Source organism: Ictidomys tridecemlineatus, chromosome 2 (genome assembly GCF_052094955.1).
Source record: "Ictidomys tridecemlineatus isolate mIctTri1 chromosome 2, mIctTri1.hap1, whole genome shotgun sequence".
In the NCBI taxonomy this organism is placed as follows: domain Eukaryota; kingdom Metazoa; phylum Chordata; class Mammalia; order Rodentia; family Sciuridae; genus Ictidomys; species Ictidomys tridecemlineatus.
This window is the reverse complement of record NC_135478.1, coordinates 24,459,379-24,484,465: the sequence shown is the minus strand read 5'-3', so window position 1 is coordinate 24,484,465 and position 25,087 is coordinate 24,459,379. Positions and strand designations below refer to the sequence as shown.

General features: G+C 39.4%; 1 protein-coding gene across 4 annotated transcripts in view; it reads left to right on the top strand.

The window, feature by feature from the left end:
• The first annotated feature begins 148 nt into the window (after positions 1-148).
• Positions 149-25,087, top strand: part of Ctdspl (CTD small phosphatase like) — a 111,111-nt gene continuing 86,172 nt past the window's right edge. For all 4 annotated transcript variants that reach the window (XM_078038144.1, XM_078038141.1, XM_078038143.1 and 1 more), the window contains exon 1: positions 149-307. In XM_078038144.1, coding sequence (XP_077894270.1) covers positions 229-307 — 79 coding nt within the window. In that variant the 5' untranslated portion in view covers positions 149-228. The remainder of the gene's footprint in view (positions 308-25,087) is intronic.

Genomic DNA, 25,087 nt, shown 5'->3' with positions numbered 1-25,087 from the left:
GGCGGCGGCCGCTCAAGCCCAGCGGCGGCGGCGGCGGCGGCGGCGGCGGGAGCTGGGGCGCGGGCCCCGGCCGCCTCTCCCAGAGCGCGGGGCCGGGCGGCGGGCGCGCCCAGGCGGCGGCGGCGAGCGGCCCCCCGCGCCGCGCCCCCGCGCGCCCCCCGCGCCGCGCCCCGGTGCGCCTGGCTTGCGGGGGGCCGGGCCTGCGGGCGGCCGCCGCGCCGCGCACCCATGGACGGCCCGGCCATCATCACCCAGGTGACCAACCCCAAGGAGGACGACGGCCGAGCGCCTGGCGCGGGCGAGAAAGGTGAGGAGGGGCGCGGGCAGCTGCGATGGGGGGCGTGTGCACACCCGCGCTGCCGGAGTTCACTGTGTGCGCCGGCACCGGCCTGGGGGAGGGTGCACCCGGCCAGGAGGGTGCGTGGGTGTGGGATGCGCCTGGAGCAGAGTGTGCGTGTGCCGACTGAGCTAGTGTGCATGTGCATGCGCTGGCAGAGAAGTTGTGATCAATCGTGTGTGTGCCCGGGTAGATTTCATGTGTGTACCTAACAGAACCATAGGAAAGGGTGTGTGTGCACTTAACAGAGAGGTTGTGGGTGTGCTGAGCATCTGACAGGTTGAGTATGTGCACTTACATGTGTGTTTGCACATGCCATAATAGAGATTGTAAGGATGTGTGTGTGTGTGTGTGTGTGTGTGTGTGTGTCCGCGTGCATTCACGCGCGGGGGTGGGGTGGGGGGGGGGGCTCGCACCTAACAGGTTTTGAGTGCATGTTTGCCTGACAGGCTGAGAGTTTGTGCGTGTATCTTATGTAGAGGTTTGAATGTACTGGTCGAAGAGCTTGTGCAATGTGTGTTCAGTAGTGGGAGCCTACAGAGACATTGTATGTGTGTTCACTTCTGACAGAGTTTGTGTATGTGTGATTGTATGCCTGTACCACCCAACACTTGACTAGCAGATTGAATGTGTTATGTCCCTTCACTGGGAGGGTGTGTATAACACTCATCCACAGTGAGGCTGTATATGCATCTACATGCCTAACTGTGAACCTGTGCATACAGATGTATGTGCACATCAGACAGTGAGGCCATGTGTCAGTGTATATTTAGTTGGCTGTGGAAGTGTTAGAGTGTGTGGGGGGAAAGGGGTAGTGCTGAGCCATACCTTCTTTTGGGCTCTTGTCTGGGGGCCACCAGTCTGTTGGGAGGATCTACAAGGCCTAACCCTCCCACAGTCCTTTATTGACCCAACTCTAACAAGCACTTGGGGTGTCCTTAAGGTGCCAGAAGTATCCCCTCCCAGAGATCTGACCAAGGGTTCAGCCAGTGCTGTGTTGCAGTATCTGGTTTGATTTTGGCCCCAGTCCCCCACTTCTGTTTTCTTCCTGCTCTTTTTATGTTTGTCTCTGCCTCTTTAGAGACTTGGTGCCCCCCTCTCTCAAGTGCCTTGCTTAGTGTCCCTCTGGTGTCCTGAGGCTTGGACAGACTGTTTTGAAGGGCCAAGCAATCTGGCTTTTTTTGTCCTGTTGACTAAAGCTTGCCTCACTCTTCCTGCCCTGTGCTGTGCAAACACCTGGACCCTCCAGGGCCCCTTGCCCTCTCCAGGGCTGACCTGGCCACAGCGGACTTTGGAAAAGAGTCAGATTTCTTTCCACATGCTTCCACCCTTTCTGTACCAGTGAGCTAGGAGTGTGTCTCCTACTAGGAATCTGGGTGGGGGTGGGAGGAATGTTGAACTGCCTCTTCCCAAGCAGAGGCCCCTAGACAAGCCACCGGAGAAATAGAAGGAACTCTCAGAGATGCCCTCAGGATGGGGATTTGTCAACCCATTCGCACTTTTGTAGACTGTAAAAAGATGTGTCTGCAGATTGGTGTTCTTTCATACAAAATAAAGAATTAAAACTCTCCCAAGTAGTTTTCTATGTTTTAGAGATAGGTTAAAAATTTTTGCAAGAAGGTGCTCTGGGTGAAGCCCATGTCTCCCTGGGGTCCATGTGGGTAGCACCTGGGTGGTCTGGCCTTCTGCCACAGAGGCTGTGTTGTGGGGAACCCAGGTGGGTGTTTCTCCCAGGAAAGGTTTGGCAGGATGCTTGCTGCCTGTGCTCCTTACTCGGTGTGGATTGAGTGCTTTGTGTGATGCTTTGCCAGAGGATCCTCAGGTCTTGTTGGGAGAGGTGTGCATAATGCAGGGAAATATTTAGAACCTGAGCCCTGCTGCTGCCCCCACCTGACTCCAGGAGCAGGCGCTTTGCCACATTTCCCTTTTCCTCTGACAGCTAAGATTTTAAAAGCAGAGTCAGTCAATCCAAACTCTATAGGGCTTGTTTTCAGCATATTTACATTGTTTTTCATAACAATCTTTAAATATCTTTAATAGCCTATTTTTGTTTTCCAGGGTCAGACTGGTTGGTTGTTAACTGATTAGGGGAATTCCTTACCTGCTGTCTGAGGGTGGGGTGGTTAGCTAAGTAGATACTTCTTATTGAAGCATTACAATTCTACTCAGTCGAAGAGGTAAAATTTTTACTTTCAAAAGTAGGTATAATTTTGGTTATATGTAGTGTGACAATAAACCTGAGTGAAATTTTGAAACAGTTTATTCAGATTAATAAGAACAGGCTCAGGGCTGGCGATGTGGCTCAAGCGCGCTCGCCTGGCATGCGTGAGGCCCGGGTTCGCTCCTCAGCACCACACTCAAACAAAGATGTTGTGTCTGCCGAAAACTAAAAAATAAATATTAAAAAAATTCTCTCTCTCTCTCTCTCTCTTAAAAAAAAAAAAAAAAAGAACAGGCCCAGCAATGTTTCTAGCTTAAGTATATTATATCTCCAGACAGGCATGATATATTTTATATTATTTTAAATGGAAGTAAACAATTATTTTATTTTAATATTAATATTTTATTTAAATATTGGGCCTGAAATGTTTGGAAGTTTTGTGGTGGGAAAGAAACAATTGGTTTGAAATCATTACTTTTATCATTTATTCTGTAAAATAGGAATAATAGTGACCATCTCTTGAGTTTCATGTGAGGGTCAAAAGAGATGTGTCCATTGAGGACGGTGCCTATTTCACCAATATGTCACTACCCTGTAAACCCTTCTGTCAGTGTAGATTTACAAAGGAAGTATGAAGTACAAGCTATAGTGTTTTGCATGAGTTGAATTTCTTCTTGACACTTTGCCACATGGTGGTAGCACCGCTCAGAGATGACAGTCACTGTCAGCCTCACCTGTCATGCAAGATTTATTTCTTACAGTCATGTTTGATTTGGCTGATAGAGTTAAAATGCAAAGATGAATTTCCCAAAAGTTTAACTCAGGTTATTTTGCTATCTGAAAATTTCCTGTTTAAATCAATGAGAAAAAGTCAAACAGTACAGTAGATAAGTAGACAAAAGATATGAAGGAAAAAATAATGGGGGAGGAAATCTGAAAGGGCAATAAATATATGGCCTTCTGTTCATGTGAAATGTTTTTCATGTGTCAGCTTGGATAAACATTCAAACCTGTCAATGTTCAGTAGATAAAGTTTTGTGAAATAGGTACTCAATAAACGTTTGTGATAAAATAAAGCAAGTACAGACTTTTAAAAGAGTAATTTAGTTTTGAATTAGTTAGGAATGCATTTGGCTGCAAGTAATAGAAAGCCAGACTTAACTGTGGCTTAAACCAATAGTTGTTTCTTCCTTTCATATAATAAGCAGTCTAGAAGTAGGGTGCTGCTGGCTTTGGTTTAGTAGCTCATTGCTCTCAGGACCAGTGTCACAGTGATTCTCTTTTGACTTTCCCTCAAGTTGTAACATGGCTGCAATCCCTCCAAACACTAGCCACCTTCAGGGCAGGGGAAAAGACAGTGCTAGTCATCTCTTTCCCTTTTTTCTGGAATGCAAAAAGATTTCTAGAGACTGCCCAGCAAATTTTTGTTCATGGGTCACATGGCCTCCCCTGGCTGCAAGCAAAGTGAGGAAAGTGTTTCCAGCTTTCCCTTCCTTATAAGAGGCAGGAGAGAAAGTTAGAAACGGGAGGGAACAATTGCAGGTTCAGCCAGTTGACAGAGTTGGCTATGCTTCGAAGCCCCAGTTCTCCTTCTAAGTTTCTCAGAGAAATAATCTCATTTTCACTGAAAGAAGTATGTGCAAGGATTTTCAATGATGACTGCATTGCTTAACAGTAGCAAAAACTGGAACCGTTCTGTGTCAACAGGCAAATAATTAGACCATGGTACCTCAGTTCTTCATACTACTATGAGGCTGTTGGAAAGAATGAGTTAAATTAGATCTAAACATACTGACATGTGAATTTCCAAGACATTTTAAAGGGAGAGAAAGAATTTGAAGAATGATATAAACAATATGATCCTATCTGTAAAAAAAATCACTCATAACTGAATATATGTCAAGAAATACACAAAAATAATCTGGAAGGATATAAACTGACAACTACCATTATCTCTGGGGACAGAACTGGGCTGGGAAGTGATAGAACTTTGCCTTTTTATTTAAATATTAATGAAAATATACTTGTGTTTGACTTTTTATTTTTTTTAATTTTTTTTTTTTAGTTTAAAGAGGAAATTTCCATATTGGCTGCATCACTTTACCCAAAGGACTTAAAACAGCACACTACAGAGATGCAGCCACACCAATGTTTATAGCAGCACAATTCACAATAGCTAAATTGTGGAACCAACCTAGATGCCTTTCAATAGATGAGTAGATAAAGAAAATGTGGTCTTTATACACAGTGGAATACTACTCAGCATTAAAAGAGAATAAAGTCATGGTATTTGCAGCTAAATGGATGGAGTTGAAGAATATTATGCTAAGTGAAGTAAACCAATTCCAAAAAACCAAATGCCATATGTTTTCTCTGATATGAGGATGCTGATCCATAATGGAGATGGGGAGGAGAGCATGGGAGGAATAGAGGAACTTTGGATAGGGAAAAGAGGAGGGAGGGGAGGGGGCATGGGGGTAAGAAAGATGGAATGAGATAGACATCATTACCCTAAGTACATGTATGAAGACACAAATGGTGTGATTCTACTTTGTGTACAACCAGAGACATGAAAAATTGTGCTCTATATGTGTAATATGGATCGCAATGCATTCTGCTGTCATGTATAACACATTAGAATGAATAAATAAATAAATAAATAGGAAATTTCCCATAGTTCTTTGGAGAGAAATAGTTTGAGGGAATTGCACAATAATAAAACAAAGCCAAGAAACCTCAATTAGTATGCAATATTAGCAAGAACATATCAGTGCTCATTAAACAGCTAATTATTTGGTGAACTAATACATTTCCCTGATGAGATTTCTGCAGGCAAGTTTGTTTGATACATTGGTCCAATGTGGGAGGTACAAGCAAATGTTTGTAGCTCTTAACCTTAAACCAGAAACCTTTAACATCTGGATGCCAACAAAATTATAGCAAAGAGAAGACTCTTAGAAGTAAAAATTATTTCAGATGACAGAACAGATCTGAAGTAGGTTCAGTTTGATTTAACTTTTTAAAGTTGAACTTTAAATTTAGAGATCATGTGGATTCACATGCAGTTATAAGAGATCACACAGAGATTCCCCTATCCTCTCTACCCAGTTTCCCCCAGTGTTTACGTCTTGCAGAACGATAGTTAACAGCATCATAGTCTGGATGTTGACATTCACATAGCCAAGACAGAAAAATTCCCCACCTGGAGGATCTTTCCTGTTGCCCTTTCTAGCCAAACCTGGTCTCTTCCTGTCCCTAACCCCTTCCTAACCCACTTGCAACAATTATTCTGTTTTCCATTTCTGAAATGTTGTCATTTTAAGAATGTTGTTTAAGTGGAATCAAACAATATGCAGCCTTTTGGAATTGCTTTTTTTTGCCTCAGCATGATTCTCTGGAGATTCATCTAGCTTGTTACTTGTATTAAGAATTTGTTCATTTTTTATTGCTAAGTAGTGTTCAGCGATATGGATATGCCACAATTTATTTGACTGTCACCCTTTGAAGGATATCTGTGTGTGTGTGTGTGTTTTTTTTTTAATTTTCTAGAGTTTGGATACTATGAATAAAACTGCTATAAACATTGGTATAAACTTTTTTGTGTGAACCCCAGTCTTCATTTCTCTGAGGTAAAATGATCACAAGTGAGTACGGTTCAGTTACTGGGTCACATGGTGGCTGCATGTTTACTTTTTAAAGAAACTACCAAAATGTTTTCTTGCGTAAATGTACCATTTGCTACCTAATAGATGTGTAGGGGTAGCTCATTATGGTTTTACTTTGCAATTCATTGATGACTAATGTTGTTGAACATCTTTTTGTGTGCTTATTTTCCTTCTAAATATCATCTTTGGTGAGATGGCCCCTCCTATCTTTTGCCTGTGTTCTAATTGGATTTTTCTTCTTTTATTAACTGTCAAGTTTTGAGAATTCTTCACATATTCTAGATGTTAGTCCTTAGATATATGGTTTGCAAACATTTCTCCTAATCTGTAGTTTGTCTTTCCTCCTCTTTCAGAGTCTTTTACAGAGCAAAAGTTTTTAAATTTGATATGGTGCAATTTATTGATTGTGCTTCTGGTGTCAAGTCTAAGAACTCTTTGCTTAGCACCAGATCCCAAAGATTTTTTACTGTTTTTTTTTTCTTTTTTTCCAAAAGTTTTGTAGTTTTACATTTTACATGTAAGCATATGATCCATTTTGAGTCCGTTTTGTTTGTTTAATTTATTTTGGTACTGGGGATTTAACCCAGTCACTTTACAGCTGGACTATATCCCTAGCCCTTTGTATTTTATTATTTTTAATAAATATTTTGAGACAGGGTTTTATTGAGTTGACTAGGGCCCCTTAAGTTAGAGACTGGCCTCAAACTTTCGATTCTCCTGTCTGAACCTCCAAGTCATTTCTTGGTCTGTTTTTTTTTTTTTTTTTTTGCGGCAGGGGAGGGATACCAGGGATTGACCTCAGGGGCACTGGATCACTGAGCCACATCCCCAGCCCTATTTTGTATTTTATTCAGAGACAGGGTCTCATTGAGCTGCTTAGCACCTTGTTTTTGCTGAGGCTGGCTTTGAACTCACAATCCTCCTGCCTCATCCTCCCAAGCCGTTGAGGTTACAGGCGTGTGCCACCTCATCTGGCTTCTTAGTCTGTTTTTTAATAAGCTATGAAACTTAGGTTTAGTTTTTCCCCTTGTATTTCTAGTTGCTTCATCTGCATATCTGGAAAAACTGTCTATCTTTCCTCCTCTGAATTTTTTTGAATCTATGTCAAAAATCAATTGAGCATATCTGTGTGGTTCTGTTTTGGGGTTTTTAAATTTTGCTCCACTGGTCTGTGTATCTATCCCTCTTTCTGTAGCATGCAATATTGATTACTGTATCTAAGTAATAAGTCATGAAATAGGGTAAACTGATCCCTCCAACTCTTGTTCTTTTTCAAAATTATTTTAGCTGTAAAAATTGTTTCATTTTCATACACCTTTTATAATAGACTTGTCTATACTTTTAAAAAAGAGATTTTTATAAGAATTGAATTAAACCTGTATATTAGTTTGAGAAATATTGATATCTTTATTATTTTATGTCTTCTAATCAATGAACACATCTCTTTATTCATTTATATCTTATTTGATTCTGTCATTAGGGTTGTATGGTTTTCATTAAACAAGTCCTGTTAATTTTTTTTGTTACATTTACATCTGGGATATGCCCCCCAACAGTTATAAATTGTACTGTATTTTAAATTTTGATGTTCCATTATTCAGTGTTAATATGTAGAAATACTATAGATTTTTGTATACTTGTATTCTTGTGGAGCTCACTTACTAGTTATAAGAGGGTTTTTTTTGTAGATTCCTTGGGAGTTTTATGTAGGCAAACATGTCATCAATAAGACCAATTGCATTGCTTCATTTCTGATTTGTATGCCTTGATTTTGTTTATTTTTTCTTTCTTTCACTGATTAGAATGTCCAGCAGTATATTGAATAATACTGGGAGAGTAGGCATCCATGTCTTGTTCCCAGTTTTAAGGGGAAATCATTCAATCCTTTAAGTATAATGTCAACTTTAGGGTGTTTTTAAATATCTTTACCAATTTGAGGAGGTTCTCTGTTCCAAGTTTTCAGAGAGTTTTATCAACAACGGATGTTGAATTTTATCATGCTTTTTTTCTGCCTAAATAAGTATAATGTGATTTTTTTTCCACTTCTTTAGTCTCTTAATATAATAGATCTAACTAATTTGTGGTTATCAAACCAGCCTTGCATTCCTGGAATAAGTCTTACTTGGTTGTGGTATATAATTCTTTCTACAAATTGGTGAACTCCATTTCTTAGTATTTTGTTAAAGGATTTTACATCTGTGGGTGGTATTGGTCAACACTTTTCTTGTTTTGACTTTGTCTTTAACTGGTTTGATATCAGCCAGTTAAAGAGGAATTAAAGAGGACTTGTTCCCTCCTTTTTTATTTTCTTGAAAAGATTTTGTAGAATTGGCATTAATTCTTCAGTGAAATCATCTTGGCCTGGGGAGAGTTTTAAAACTACAGATTTGAGGAGAGTTTTAAAACTACAGATTCAGTTTTCAAAATACTTATAGAGCTTTTCAAGTAATCTCTTATATTTTGTATATTGCAATAGTTTTTTTTTGTACCAAATACTGATCTATATCAAAGATGCTTTACCACTGAGCTACATCCTCAGTCCTTTTTATTTTTTGAGAATTAGGTTGCTTAGTGTCTCACTAAGATGCTGAGGCTGTCCTTCAGCTTATGATCCTCCTATCTCAGCCTCCTAAACTGCTGGGATTACAAACTTGTACCACTTTGACAGTTTTTATTTTTATTTTTATTTTTTTATTGTTGGTCGTTCAAAACATTACATAGTTCTTAATATATCATATTTCACAGTTTGATTCAAGTGGGTTATGAACTCCCAATTTTACCCTGTGTACAGATTGCTGTATCACATCAGTTACCCTTCCATTGATTTACATATTGCCGGTCTAGTGACTGATGTATTCTGCTGTCTCTCCTATTCTCTACTATCCCCCCTCCCCTCCCCTCCCCTCCCCTCCCCTCCCCTTTTCTCTCTCTACCCCCTCTACTGTAAATCATTTCTTCCACTTGTATTATCTTGTTTTACCCCTCCTTTCCTCTTATATGTAATTTTGTATAACCCTGAGGATCACCTTCCATTTCCATGCGATTTCCCTTCTCACTCCCTTTCCCTCCCACCTCTCATTCCTGTTTAATGTTGATCTTCTTCTCAAGCTCTTCGTCCCTACCCTGTCCTTGGTTACTGCCCTTATATCAAAGGAGTCATTTGGCATTTGTCTTTGACAGTTTTTATTTCTTGAGTGTGATCCATTTCATCTAAGTTGTCAAATTTGTATGTATACAGTTGTTTGTGGTTTCATTAAGTAATTATTTTTTGAGGCATTTAGGACCTGTAGTAATAAGCCCATAGGTAATTTGTGTCTTCCACCTTTTTTTTTTTTTTTTGGTTAGTCTTACTAGAAGCCTCTCTATTTTCTTTATCTTCATAACAAAATAGCTCTTTGTTTAATTATTATTTCTGTTTTAAATTTTATCGATTTGTTTATGTCTTTATTTTCTGCTGCTTGATTTGGGTTTGTTTTCTCCCCTAGATTTATTTCCCCCCGCCAACCACACACACACCTAGGTTCTTAGAGGAAAGCTCAGATGATTGGAAACTTCCTCTGGTTCCTAATATATGCATTTAGTGCCTCACATTTTTTAGTACTGCCATAGCTGGTGTCCCACAAATTTTGATACATTGTATTTTCATTTTCATTCAGTTCAGTGAATTTTTTAAAATAAACTTTATTTTTTAGAGCAGGTTAGGGTCACAGCCAAATTGAGCAGAAAGCAGGATTCATTGTTGCCCCTGACCCCACATCCACACAGCCTCCCCAACTCTCAACATCCTGTCCTGCATGGTACATTTATTACAGTTGATGAATCTACACTGACATCCAACATCCAAAAGTATTTATTAGGGCTTATTGTTGATGTTATACATTCTGTAATAACAAATGTATAATGACATATATCCACCCTTATAGAATCATACAGAATAATTTCAGAGAATTACCCATGTTCTACTTATTCATCCTTTTCTTCTCCCAACTCCCAGCAACCACTATTTTAGTACTAGGAATTGAACCTAGGGATTCTCTATCACTGAGCTACATTCCCAACCCATTTTTTTATTGTTGTTGTTTTGAGAACTCATATCACTTACTTAGGTAAGCTTCAAATTTTCAATCCTCCTGCCTTAACCTCCCAAGTAATTGAGATTATGGGTGTGCACCTTGGCACCCAGCTTGACTTTTCATTTTCTGGAATTATCATACAAACTGCAATCATCCAGTATGTTGTTTTTTTCAGGTTAGCTTTCTTCATTTATATGCATTTCAGTTTCCTGTTTTTTCATGATTTGATAACTCATTTCTTTTTAGTGCTAAATAATATCCTATTATATGGATGTGCAACCATTTATTATACCTAAAGACATCTTGGTTGCTTTTAAGTTTTAATAAGTATAAATAAAGGTTCTGCTATTGAAATTTATCAGCAAATTTTGTGTAGTTATAAGTTTTCAACTCATATGGCTATATGCCAGGTAGCCAGTTGTTGGATTACATGGTAAGAGTATTTTGTTTAGTTTTGGAAGAAATTGCTCTTGTTCAAATTGGGTAATTTCTGTTCTATCTTCAAGTTTGTTGATTTTTCTTTCTTTTTTTCCTGATTTTTTATTATTGCATTCATACCCTGAGATTTTTTAGTTCAATTAAAGTTCTGAATTTTCTATTTGTTTATTCTTGATGCCTTCTGCCTTACTAAAACTGTATCTTTGCTAAGACTTTCTATTTTCATTTGTTTTAAGAATGCTCCTGATTCCTTATTGAAGCATTTTTGTCCTGGCTGCTTAAAAATCTTTGCTAGATAAGTGTAGTGTCTCTGTCATCTTAATATTGGCATCCATTGATTGTCCTTTCTTGTTCAGTTTGAGGTTTCCCCATTCTTGCTACAACAAGTGAATTACAATTGAGGCCTGGATATTTTTGTATCATGTCATGAGACTCTGGGGCTTATTTAAACCTTCTGTTTTTAGTTGGTTTTCTCTGACGTGGCTCCAGCAGAGAAAGGAAGCCCTGCCTTGTTGCTGTCAGGTAGAGATAGACCTCAAGGCCCCCCACCCCCACCCCCACCCCGGACTTCTCTGACTTCTTGCTGGGTGGGCAAGGGAGTTCAGCCTCCATAAGGTTTCTACTAAAGTGCAGTGGTACTGATCTCATTGCCAATGGTGCTGCAAAAGCCCTGACTCTTCTTAGGCCTCCTCTGACACTATCTCAGTGGGACAGGGAACATGGTTACTGCCATGTGGGGGTAGAAGTCCAAGCTGACCATACATTCTCCACTTAACACTGCTGCCAGAGGAGGGGGCTTGTCACCAGCCTGCTCTGACACCTAGACCTTCTTTGACAGCACTCCAGCAGGGGTGGTGGGATACCTTGTTGCACAGTGAGAAAGGTGGAATTCTTAGTACCCTTGAAGTGTTCGCTGGCTTCGGTCAGGATGGGCCTACAGTTCTGGGGCGGGGAAGTTGGTTGCAGCAGAGTGGTTATTATCAGAAAGATTTCAGTCTTGCTAGATTGCCCCTTGGTTATAGGGAGAAAGCTTTTTGTGTGCAACTGTTGGTTTTCCCTCATAGCCAACTTCTTCAACTCCAGGGCTCAGATCTACATTTGAGAAAACCCAGAGAAATCACTGTCATGTTGTTCCTTGGGCCACAGGTCCATAGCTGATCTGTCTTCTTCTCTTTACCTTTCAGAGTCTTGTTATGTTTGCTCAGTTTATAATGTCCAGGGTTCTTAGTTGCACTTAGTGGAAAGAATAGAAAGAAGTATGTCTGCTCCATTTTTTTAATCCCTTGGTTAATTTTTAGATCTATCCAAATTAAATATTTTAAAGACTAGGGCTGGAAAGTTGTCATTTTAAATATTTATTTCAATATTGAGCTAATGACCAATGTAAAAATCAAAATCAGTTAATGCTTTGAGACTCTTGGTTATCTCCTCAAAAGAGAAATAATAGTGAAATCAAGTCTATATCAGTAGAGCTTCAGTGACAACTGTTATTTCACCAGTCTTAAAAGGATGCACTCATAAGCTTTGGTCTTAACACCAAAATTTTAGCTTCAAGTTCATAAGTATCCTAACTTAAATGCATTTTGATCTGTTATTCTGTTTGTTTGGCAAATATGTCCAACCTGATATCTTTCATTTTATTTCTCAGTTAGAAAACATCCATGTAAGTAAATAGAAATGTTTTCTTGGGGTAAACAAAAGACCTTGCCTCTGGATTTAAACAGACAGGGCTTGCTGACCAGTGACTAGAAAGGCCTACTTCTAGTCCGAACTGCCCTGGAAACACATCTGTGGGCTCCAGAAACCTACCCCAGGCTACACTTAACTAGAGCATTTCAGGATGGGGAGAAATCCTCTTCAGATAGGCAGGGCAGCGTTTTTTAGAAAGGACAACACAACTTCAGGCTTAATCCAAGGCTCAATGGCTTTTTCTCTTTTGGTTCCCTGGGCAGTAGGGTGGAGGGAGGGAGTTACCTGATAGTGCTCTTGGGTTCACTGGGCCTTTCTTTTTAGCCCTACCCTGGCAGAGAACAGGAAACACTCTGGCCACACATGATTCCAGAAACACGTACAGCGTCTGTAATTTTTTTCACCTCCTTTGGCAGTAATATCCTAAGGTCAGCAGCATCTAGCTACTGAAAAAGCAAATGAAGGAATTCTCTTAGGTAATATTGAAGGGATAATGTATACTTTAGAACTTATTTTCCACATCTAAAATCCTAACTCTTCAGACATTTAAAAAGTTCAAGTTTTTTAAATGACCTGTCTTTCTTTTAAAATGTACTTTCTTCAAATAGTTCTCTCTTTGCTTTATCCCCTAACATACATTCTCTTGTGTGTTTTTTTAAGAAATGGAAATGCATATTCAGTGCTTTATTTAAAATAAAATTTAGCAACTGTTTGTCTTTATGGCTCTAAAATAACAGCACTCAGTGGAGCCAAGGCTCAGGAACTGCTTGTAGCACTGAATTGGCATGTGGACATTTTTGTATTTGGGATCAGGACTGGAAACACTGGTGGTATAGTCCTCTGAAACCAGGGCCTAATAAACAGTGGTCTTTATGGGTGCTAAGGATTATGTAATCACATAAGTAACAGTTCATGTTGATTCTAAGTAGCTGCTTCAAGTTAAAAACTGAAAGGTTTCTTTGTAATTATACTTTGTATTAAGGCTATTTGCCAAAATGTTCCAAAATCCTGGTACAAAATCACTTTAAAAATTGAAAAGAAGCAGCTTAACATTTGATGACTGATGCTATTCTTACTCTTCAAAATTAGAGTTTAACCTAAGCTTTCAGTGCTGCAGAGTATCTTAAACAAACTGCACCACTTTGTCAACATGGCTTGAATAAATATAGCCTTTTAGTACCAATAAGAATTAAGCCTGTGCTTTAAATTGTATATCTCTCTCTGTTCCGATCAAGATTTAGCTTTCATGCTTAGCATATCATAAATTTGTTCTAAGTATTTGGCTCCTTGTGTGCAAGTCAAAAACCATGGACAATTCCAAAGACCTCAATCAGGGCCATATTTTCTTTCCCCTTTTTGAGGAAATAGCTGAACATATTTATTTTGTTTTTGTTACAGCAATATATTTCATAGCAGTCAACAAACAAGTGTAAAATCCTCAAATGTTTTGAATATATTTATTGAGATAGATTCAAAGTAAAAAATCACTCTTTTTGGTATAACCCAAGGTTGCAAAATTTTGTGAGTTTTGACAAATTCACATGGCTGTATAACCACCAGCACAACTGAGATAGAATGTGTCTATCACCCATAAGATATTCTCTGTGGCTCTCCATTTTGCATTTCTATCAGCCATTATGACAGTTCCAGCTGATCTGCATGCTTTTCAGAACTTGGTATTATCAGTTTTTTAAAACTATTTTAGATAAAAAAAATATTTTAGACATTCTAATGGCTGTCCAGTGGTATCTTGTCATGGTTTGTTTTGTTTGTTTCAGCTTTTTGTCTTTCCTAAATATCTGTTAGTGCCATGCCTCACCCCCCACCCCTGCTGGAGATTGAATCCAAGGTCTTGTGCATGCTAAGCGCACACTTTACCATTGAGCTCCACCCCAGGGCCCTGATGGTACTGAGATTCTTTTTATGTGCTGGTTTGCCATGCATACAACTTATTTGGTAAAAGTAAAAGAAAATTTTGATTGGATTGTTGATATCTTATTACTGAAAGTTTTAAAAAAATACATAATTCTGCATACAAGTACTGTGTTGAATATATTTTGCAAATATTTTCTACCAGGCTCTGATTTGTCTTTTTATTCTCTTAGCAATGTCTTTTTTTCCTATTTTGTATTGTGATTAAAAAACACCTAATATAAAATTTATTATCCTAACTATTATTAAGTTCACAGATTTTAAGTACATTTATACTATTGTGCAACCATCACCACCATCTAGCCCCCAAATTCTTTTGTATTGCAAAAATGAAGCTACCCATTGAACAATAACTCCCCCTTTCCCTTTTCCCCAGCCCTGGCAGCCACTACCGTACTTTGTTTCTGTGAATTCAGCCACTATAGTTGCTTCATGTAAGTGGATTCATACAGTGTTTTTGTGACTCCTTGTTTCACTTAGCATAATGCCCTCAAGCCTCATCTATGCTGTAGCATATGTCAGAATTTTCTTCCTTTTTAAAGCTGAATTGCATTCCTTTATATGTGTATACCACAATTTGCTTGTCCATCCATTGGTCAATGTTACTTCTACAGTTTAGCCTTTGTGAATTACGCAGCTATGAATATGGGCATCTGAGTCCCTGCTTTCAGTATTAGGGTCTATACCCATAGATAGAATTGCTGGACCTCATGGTAATTCTGATTGTAATGTTTTGAGGAACCTCCATATTGTTTTTCACAGCCTTGCCACTAACAGTATACAGAGGTTCCAGTGTCTCCACATCCTTACCACTCTCTTATTTCCTGGTTTTTTATGGTGTCCATCCTAATGGGGTGTTAATAATATCTTTTGAAGAACAGAAATTTCTAATTTTGGTATCCATTTTACCAGTTTTGTCTTTTATGGATCAAGTTTATGGTTTTGTATCTAAGATATCTTTGCTAAACTAGGATTGCAAAGTTTTCTACTGTGTTTTCTTCTAGAAGCTTTTTTGGGAGAGGGAAAGGAGGTTTACATTTATTCCATTTTGGATTAAGTTTTGGTTAAGATAGGAGGTCAAGATAAATTTGTTTGCACATGGATGTCCAATAAACACTACACTGTTCTTCATTGTATTGACTTTGAATCTTTGTTGAAAATCAATTGTCTATATGTATATGTGGATGTACTTATGAACTCTCTTCTCCAGTTATGGTTACCTTCCTTATTGTGTAGGGCTGTGAAACTTAATATTGTCCCAGCTTCCCCTCTTGAGTAAATTTTTGTTCATGATTTAAGCAGAAATAAAAACAAAGACATTTATAATCTGACAAGGCAGATTTATTCATTTTGCAGTGAGGGGATTCTGAAAGGCAAGACTTAGGACTTTATCCATTCTTGGTTTTGAGAATTTACCCAAACAGATTTTGTAATAGTATATTTTTTCAGGCTTAACATTGGGGCTGAGAATTTGTTCTAATCTTGAGTATCCTTCTGTAGAATATTAATACAAGAGTAAAAGATAAGATAAATAGGCACTTGAGTTTAAATATCGTTATACAATAGTACAAAAATAGTGACTGTCTTGATAGGGTCTAAGAGAAGGAAGGAATCAGATATCACTAGAACAGAAATAAATGTCTGAAACCCAGCTCTGCAGAGAGGGACTGGGCTCTTGAGGGCATGTGGGGCACCTTTCAGATTGTCCACAAAGGTCTGCAGGAAAAAAAAAAGTGGTTACATCACAGCCTGAAAGAAAAGGGAAGAACAAGAACCAGGCTCATCCTCTCCGTGGCTTGAGTTCTGGCACTACCAGGTATTTAAACCAGGTGAAACTTTCCTGAGAATGTATCCTCAATCAGAAATGTGACCCAGTTTGTATGGAGCTACGATTTCTACCGCTTGAAGACAGATGTTAAAAAATAACATAGAGACAGCCAGAATCTCTGAGATGGCAAAGACTCGGCAAATGGCTAACATTCTTTTCTACCTATCCTCCCACCTTATCATGGCTCTCATTCTTGTGGCTGCTGGCCGGGAATTTCTAAAGCATAGCTCTGATCATGCTGCTGTCTGACTAAAGCTGTTTCTCAGTGACCCCAAAATAAAAACATGCAGTTGCACAGTTCACCGACCAATAAACACTACATTGTTCTTCATTGTATTGACTAGCCCAAGACCACCTGTCCAGCCTCCTGTCCTGGAATCTCCTTCCATGCCATAGTGAACACTTATTGAAACCAAACATACTGTGCTTCTTCACTCCACTCTATATGTACTGGTTCTTTTTCCTGGGATGCCTTTTTATTATGTGCTGATGGATTCTTAGTCATCCTCTAAGATCCAACTCCTGTCACCTTCTTTTGACACCTGCTGCCTCATCTATGCAGGACATGATGAGAAGAGCATAACATTTCGGGGCATGGGCTTGTATATGGATTCCATCCGTCCATCACCTATGAGTTACATGAATTTTACAAGTTACTGAATCTCTATGAGCCTTAATTTCATAGCAGTAAATACCTTATATGGTTATTATTATGATTTATAATATATAATGCATATCAAAGCACATAAACACTTCCTATTACTATTATATTAATTAGCTAATGTTAATTAATATTATTTCAAATTCAATTTTTCAGTAAACATTTGTTGAGCAACACATATCAGTTGTACTAGATGCCTGGGATGCATATGAATGAGACCTGACCATTGCATTTGAAGTGCCTAAGCATGTTCTCTAAGGCAAGAACATTCTAAGTGCCACAGGGGCTCTAATTTTATAACTGTCATATGCCAAGTTTTTTACATGTGTATCTCATTTCATCCTTCACCTTAAGATGTTGGTGCTATTTAACCACATTGTACAGAGGAGGAAATTACATACCAGAGAGGTTAACTTGCCAATGATGTAGCTGCATGCCTACCAAATAGTAGAGCCAGGAGTTAAACCTAGTTTGTCTGTTACAAGGAAACTCAAGGAGTGTTTGGAGACTGTCACAAGCCCTTTCATATTTACATCTTGAAAGTTAGTAACTGTTTTCCCAAAGGATGCCTCTTTCTGTTTCTGCCATAGGCACTATATGTAACAGGAGATATTCTAGGGCATGTCCAAGATGACAGGCTACATTTTCTTACAATGCATGTTGTTCTGTTATTTATATAATAAATCCTGTTTCCTTGAGTCTTGCTGTTAACTCTTGACACTCTTCATGCTCACTTTTATATTATGAATACTAGAAGTGAGAGAATTCAAAATTTCCTGCAAAAGTCAGGAATTCAGTAGCACTGAAAGACATGCTAGGCCTCACTCTTCTCACTCACACACTATTTCTGGGTGTATAACTAAATAAAAGTGGAGCTTTAAAATGCTTTTAGAAGGGAAACATACTAAGGAGGCCCTTAAAGATGCTTGAATTCTGTTATATTGGTCAGGGTTCTTAGTTGAAAACCATGGAATCCACTTAACTATATTTTAGACCAAAAAAAAAAAAAGTTTTTTCCGAAGATTTTTGGTATGACCAAAGTATCAAACATGGCTATTCTACAGCCATAAAATATGCTCAGCTACACCATGGAACTATTCTAGTGAAATAGTTTAACTGGTTATGATTCAACTTAAAAGTATCTCCCTGTTAATCCTTATGTTATTAGAAGTGAAATAACTTAATTATTACAAATAAACAAGACTAATTCTTACAGGCTGACTTGATTGTCTTTAGGAATATGCTCTTTTGAAGGGCTGAGTTGAGATCTACTTAGAAGAAATCATATAAGAACAAAATCCTAAATAAATAAATTAAATCATGTCCAATGAAATTAAAGGAATAAATTAGAATCATGTCTGTTAACATGGCTAAAACTAAAACATGTTATGGTGAACCAAAAAACAAGTTCATCATGACACATTGATACCATACTTATAAAGTTTGAAAATATACAAAATATTTTCTATATAGCACATTTGCACCTTTAATGTTTGTTTTTTTATGAGTTTTTCTTAAGACAAATAAAAAACAACATTAAAATTTGCTACATCTAGGTGGTAGAATAGTCCAATGCGTAGTTGTTAAATGTGTTGTCTATATTTCTCTGTATGTTTAAATATTTCATAATGAAAAATATGAGTTCTGGACTCTAGTTGAACATTAGCATAAATTTTTAAAAATATTTCCTCCTTTACATAGAGCTGAGTTTAAAAGTAGTAGTAAAAATGCAGTTGCTGCATTTAATTGGTTTTTCACCAATAGGAGAGTGTCCAGAAAGATAACAAAAATGCTAAGTAATGGAGCTTTCTGAAGGGCATTCAAGAGGTCCTTGGTGCTCATTAGGCTGTGCCAGGTGTGCAGGCTGGAGCCACATCAGGCCCCACTGTTGGTGTGCTTCTTCCAAGTGAATTTCTAAGGGTGGCTTGAAGGTTTAATCTGAAGCTAAATTGGCTTTGTACAGAGTACTAGCCACAAAATGGTTTTTAATGTCCTATTTACAAGTATGTAGTTAAATGGTACAGGTATCGTCAGAGGAAATGGGTTTGCTTGATTTGCCAATTCTACCCTGTTATCATGGGAATTAATTTTGGGGATAAAGGAACTGAAATGTTTTAGTTCTTTATATTAATCAAAGTAAAATCATATTGGAAAGAGAACAAAGAAATATGTAAAATGCAGAATCAAGAGGAGTCATCTTAAAAGAAATCTAGCTGGAAAAGTGTTTGAAGGTGTGTGGCAACCCTAGCACAGAAGCCCCACTAAGGCTTCCACCTGGTGGGATTTCTGTTTGGATTGGAACTCTGGTTCCCAGTGGTCTAGGCTGTCTCCAGCACTGTGTATCTTTAACCTGGAGTTCACAGATTCCCTTACTGGTCCATGAATAGAATTCAGGAAGTCCATGAATTTAGACAGAAAAAATATTGCATCTTAATTTTCATTAACCCAGACTAAATTTTTAGCATTTTTCTCATTTTAAAGGTAGGCAACAACCAACTATAGTATTTAATAACCCCAGTAACTTTGTCATCATGTTCAAAAGAGACTGGCCTGAGATTTTCCTCTTTTTATGTCCTTATTGGGGTTTGGGGATATAGCTTAGAGAGCGCAAGGCCCTGGTTCTGTGTATAGCACTACCAACAGCAACAAAAATTCCTTGTGAAGTTTTGGTGTCAAGGCTATGCTGGCCTCAGATAACAAATTGGGGGATTTAAGTGTCTGCAAAAATTTGTGTACAGTCAATGTTATTTCTTCCTTACACATTTAGTAGAATACATTGATGAAGCCCTTGGGGCCTAGAGTTTCATTGTGGAAAGATTTCTAAATAGACATTTAATTTACTTAATGAATACAAGATTGTTCAAATCTTCTATTTCTTCTTGTATCAGTTTTGGCAAGTTTCTTCACAGGAATTTATACAGTTCATATGCATTTTAAAACTAATAGGTGAAAATTGTTCAAAATATCCTCTTATCTTTCCCATCTATAGAATCTGCTATCCTATTTTCTATTTAGGTTAAAACCATAAACATTAATAAATATCAGAATTCTTAGGGGTTTAGGGAAATGGTAACCATTATAGGAGTCTAAATTAGTATAGCTTTTCTAGAAGACTCTTCTATAGTGTTATCAAACATGAAATGTGAGTGTATTTTGTCTAAACAACCTCTTTAAAGGATTTTTTCATAAATATTTATTTATCTCAGATGCAAAAGTATTCAACACAGCGTAATCTACAGTAGGAAGAAATGGAAATCAATAGGGACAAGGAAGTAATTTTGTTATTTATATTGATTTGAATAACTTGCAGTCACAAAATGTAACATATTGACATGAAAGAGCACTAGGGACTCCTTCTTGGTTACAAAATCAGGTCACAAAGTGCAGCCTCTTCTCTGAAATGGGATACATCCTCCACACAAATGTGCATGTAGAGGATGATTTGGAAGCATGATCACGATTCTCACAGCAGTTATCTGTGGTTGGTAGGATGTTGGGTAATGGTTATTTTCTTTTTGCTCTTCTGTATCATTTAAAATGTTTGCATGAGCATGCATCATTCCTACAAAAATAGCAAAACTTTCTAAAGAGCTTGGCAAGAGCAAGAAGATGAGAGGGTGGTAGAGGAGGGGGGTGTCACACCATTTTTGTCACCTCGTGGGAAACAGTCAGGGAAGGAAAATTTGAAGCTGCAAGAAAGAAGAGATAATCAATTGAGTGAAGGCTTGAGAAAGAGGCGAGGGCCTGGAATCAGGCACCTAAGTCAGCCTTAAAGGGGCAGGATACCATTTCTTTCCAGAAGGGAAATGATTGAAGATACAGGGATGTTCAGAGCTAGAGAGAAGGGGAAATGAGAGTACTTGGTTTTCTATCTGTTGGTGAAAATCAAGAGATGTGATTATTTGCCAAGTGTGGGGACAGTGAGATTAGAACAGGATGCTGAGGATCTTCAGTAGAACTGACAGACAGCAGGAAAGGAATTCAGTGGGGTGTGGGCAGCTGAGCTGACCAGGGGGTTTTACTGGAACTGTAAACCTTGCATTTGTAAGGGAGCCCAACAGCATAGCTGGGCAGCTTTTCTCTGGAGGAAGAGCATGACTGGTTCTGGATTGCTGGCGGAGAGCACAGCAGGCTTAGCAGAGCTTCCAAGGATGAGAGAATCCAGGATACTGATGAGGGCAATTGAAATGATTTGCCTCTGAATCAAAGATGTTTGGGATAAAAGTGAATTAGAGAGAGTGCCAAGGACTGGATAATTTTGTTAGGATATGCATATGTAAGAAGCCAAAGGTTAGGAGTTTGGGGTCAAAGTCAGAATTTGCTATGTTGTAGGAATCGGGAGGGGGGGGGGCACCAAGTCAGCTAGGAAGCAAAGGAGCAGTGATAGAAGTTGGGCAGGCTAGAGGCTCAAGATGCAGGAGGTTCAGTGTTCTTCCTCATGGATGGGAGCATTTTCCAGGTGACTGATAGATATCCTTTTGGAGAAGATTTTGAGGCAGATCCTAAGAGAGTAGCTACAAAGGTGAAAAGAAGCTTGACTTCTCAGAGAAGGCTTGATGAAGAGACCTGGTAGAGTGCTGGGCTACCACTCCCATATGTCCAAAGTCAGAGCTCTGGAAGAAATTTCCCCTTAACACCAAAGGGCAAAGCCAAGTTTGCAGTCCAGGAGGCTGGAAGGAGGAATAGTCTAGAAAAAGAGGATGCTCTGCAGAACTCCTTAGCAAAGGGACAAAGATTGTGGGATGCAAATGAGTGGGGTAGGGAGGACTGAGGGGGTTCTAAATGGAAACAGACTGATGGGAGGAAGGGCTGCACAGTGCAGAGGGTAGAGATTTGTAATGCAGGTTTTCTAAAGGAAATGCTGAACCATATATTTCTTTTTCTAATCACAAAGCAGTATCTGCTCACTACAGAGAAATTATAGATAAGCAAAAGCAAAAACAAGTAAACAAAAAAGCAGGAAGAATTCCCCACAATCCCACCCTGGAGGTTTTCCCACTGACATGTTCTTTCCCTCCAGCGTCCGCTGCCATAGCTTCAGGTTTAGAATAAGCCTTTCCTCCAGCTTACTAGCGTCTGTACCCAACTAGGAGGCCCACGTGCGTGCCCCTTTCCCCATCCCAGGCTTCCTGTCATGTGTGGGTGGCCACAGTCACCTTCCCCAAACACCACTTTTCCTTTGTCACCCTTCTTAGTTTCTGTTGTATTCCAAGTCCCCTCCCTGGCTGCCTGGGCATCTGTAACCCGGAGCCTTCTTGCCTTCTCACTCTTGTTTTGAGCCTTTTTTTTCCCACTTAGCTGTGCCTTCTCCTTTCCTTCCCAATTTACTTCTCCCACAGCCTCACAACAGTTTCTGTCCCCTTGCTAGGACATCCTCCCTAACGCCATGACCACCCCAGGGCAGACTCTCCCAGTTCCTCAAAGCCCTGTACCCACTTCCAGACCACTCCTTGATCTTCACCCTTCTGGGTACTCATCACTCCTGAGACTTTTATCACTTCTGTTCCAGTAAATGCTTGGGAGGCACAGGATTTAGAGCTGAGAAGAACCTCATGTCCTGATCCCACTGATAGGAAGCCTGAGATTTGGAAAGGCTGAGGGACATTCTCAAAGTCAACCAGCAAGCTGTTAGTATTGCTGAGACCAGAACCCTGATTCTCAAACCTGAATGCTATTTATTGAATTGAAAATTACATTTGTAATACATTTTTTTTCTGATGCCTAGCTATGAAGCCCTAGAGTTTAGAGTATATCAGGATTACCTGAGGAGATTTCTACCAATTTAGGCCTAAACACAATAGAGAAGAACCTTGATTCATAAAGTCTAAGGTGGGACCCAAGTATCTGCAAACATAACAACTTCCCTGGATGATCCTGATATAGGGAGGTCTCAGATTAACCTTGGTTTCTGGTTCTGTTCACTGCCCTTGCAGACTCTGTTAAGGTTTTTGGAAACATTCCCAGTGCATGGGGGCAGCTCTGGGTGACTCTGCAACCATATTCCCAAACAGATGAACAACCGAGTTGCACCTTCTCAGGCAAATTGGCCTGGGCCCACTCCTATCTTTGCCTGTTATTAGGGACTCTAGGAGCCAAATTACTTTTCAAAGTATTTTTAACCATACCAGAGCCAAGTGTTGAGTATAGTAGAGTTCTTGTTAGAAACCTCCCATTTGTTCAGTTATATGTAAGCACCTTCTGAGGTGTGGGTGCCCCAGCCTTTGGTCTGCCAACTATCGCACTCTTGCATAGCCAAGTAAATCAGACCCAAATATGTGCCTCAAGCTCAAGTCCAGCAAAAGCAACCCTAACCAAGGGGAGGGGACATAGTTTGTGTTGTGATGGGGGTAAACTCTGGGGCCTACTCCCTGGGTTTGTATTCTAGTGCCCCCATTTCCAACAGCATGATCTTTGACCCTTTGCCTCTGTTTCCTCATTTATAAAATGAGGTTAAAAGTTATAAAATAATTGTAGTTATATTATAAAAATAAAATAATTTCTATCTAGCAAGGTAGAATAATAACAAATTAATGCATGTGAGGTATTTGGCACATTGTAAGTGTTCCGTGAGGTCTTACTATTATAATTATTTCATGAAGACTGTGAGAAATGATGAGACTCTAAAGAGATGACTCACTGCACTACACAGTACCCATCTAGAAATCATCAATCCCCTGCTTGTTGTGTGAGCATTCATCAGAGGAATGATGAGCATTGTAGTAATAGCTCTTCACAATGCTGCCTAGACCTCTGAGGACAAAAAATGCTAGGCATTTGCCAGTGAGAAGGTCAAGCCTTGCATAATTTAAGACATATACAGCATTTCTGCATTTTGGTGCTTCGATAAGGTGGCAGTTACATAATAGGCTGCAACCACGCAGATGAGCAGAACCAAAGGTCGGGGAAAGGATGCTTTGAAACGCATGTTGGTGAAGGGTGTGATGGATGAGGGACAGACAGCAGCTACAGTCTTAGTAAAGTGTGGGTCTAGAAGATCCATGCGTGCCCCGTGCCATTAGACGAGTTGGCTTGGCAGGGAAGACATCTCCTGACATTTACTGTCAGGCAAATACCAAGGGGAGGGATGAAAGTGTGCTTATATTTGCCATATTACCAGTGTTTTCTTACTCATTGGTCATGTTTTTAAGCTACAGTTAAGATTACATCAGTCTCTAAAGTGACAGAAAGCTCAATTAATCTAATAAATTGTTTTATCAAAATCCTGTAAAGCACTCAACTTATGTGTCGCCAAAGCATCATCTTCCCATATCAGATTGCCAAATTAGCCTTCCTTGATACCTCAGACTCAGTGATGCCAGCCTCCAGATTCCAAGGACTCTGGCTTTCAAGCCCTGGAAGGGTGTCAGGAAGCAGGCTCCCTTGGCTTATTTCGTTTTTGGGGTAGGAGATGCAAATCTGAGCACTTAGCTATAAGTGATCCTGTCTGCTGATCACTAAAATACTTAGCCCTGTCTGAGTCATATAGTACCTCCTCAAAAAGAACCAACTGGTTTAAATAAACTGCGTTATCGTCGCATAAGGCTCAAACTTTCAGAGAACAGAAAAGTGCTTTATTTCTGGAACAATCTTTAGGCCAAACATCATCTACAACTCCTAGGAGTAGCTAGAACAGTCCAATTGTTGCTAAACCTTTTTGGAGGTGATTCTTAAGCTGGGGCCCTGTAAGCCAGGTGAGGAGGGTACTTAAGGGGATGGTGACCCACAGAGCTGGGCTGAAAGCTTTGGCTCTGCCCCAGCACTAGGAAACAGCCTGCCATTTGCCTTAGCAAGAAGCTGCTGTGGAATTAGTCTCTGGGAATGGATGGGGCCCAGAAAAGTCTTGTTGGATTGAAACCCATAATCTTACCTTTGGGTCGTATAAAATAAACAGTTTTTAGTATTTACAAATGAGAGCAAAATTCAAAATTAATATTTTCTTTTTCATTGCTGCTTGTTGAAGCAGTGTGGGAGATCAGAGCACTCGCTGGAAGGCTGGGTGGCAGGCAGTGGGTAGGCAACCTGAGCTCGCTGCAGGTTTTTATTTAATCACAGACTGCCTCCTTAGTGTGGGGCATGGGCCACACTGTGCTGCAGAGAAAGGACAGTGACCATAATAGTCTGGCTGAGCACATGTATGCAGGGAATTAGTTTGAATATCAAACTGTTTGAATTATTCAGAATAACGTTTTTAAAAAGTGACAGCCAGGTTGGGGTTGTAGCTCAGTGGTAGAGGGCTTGCCTAACACATGTGGGACACTGGGTTCGATCCTCAGCACCACATAAAAGTGAATGAACAAAATAAA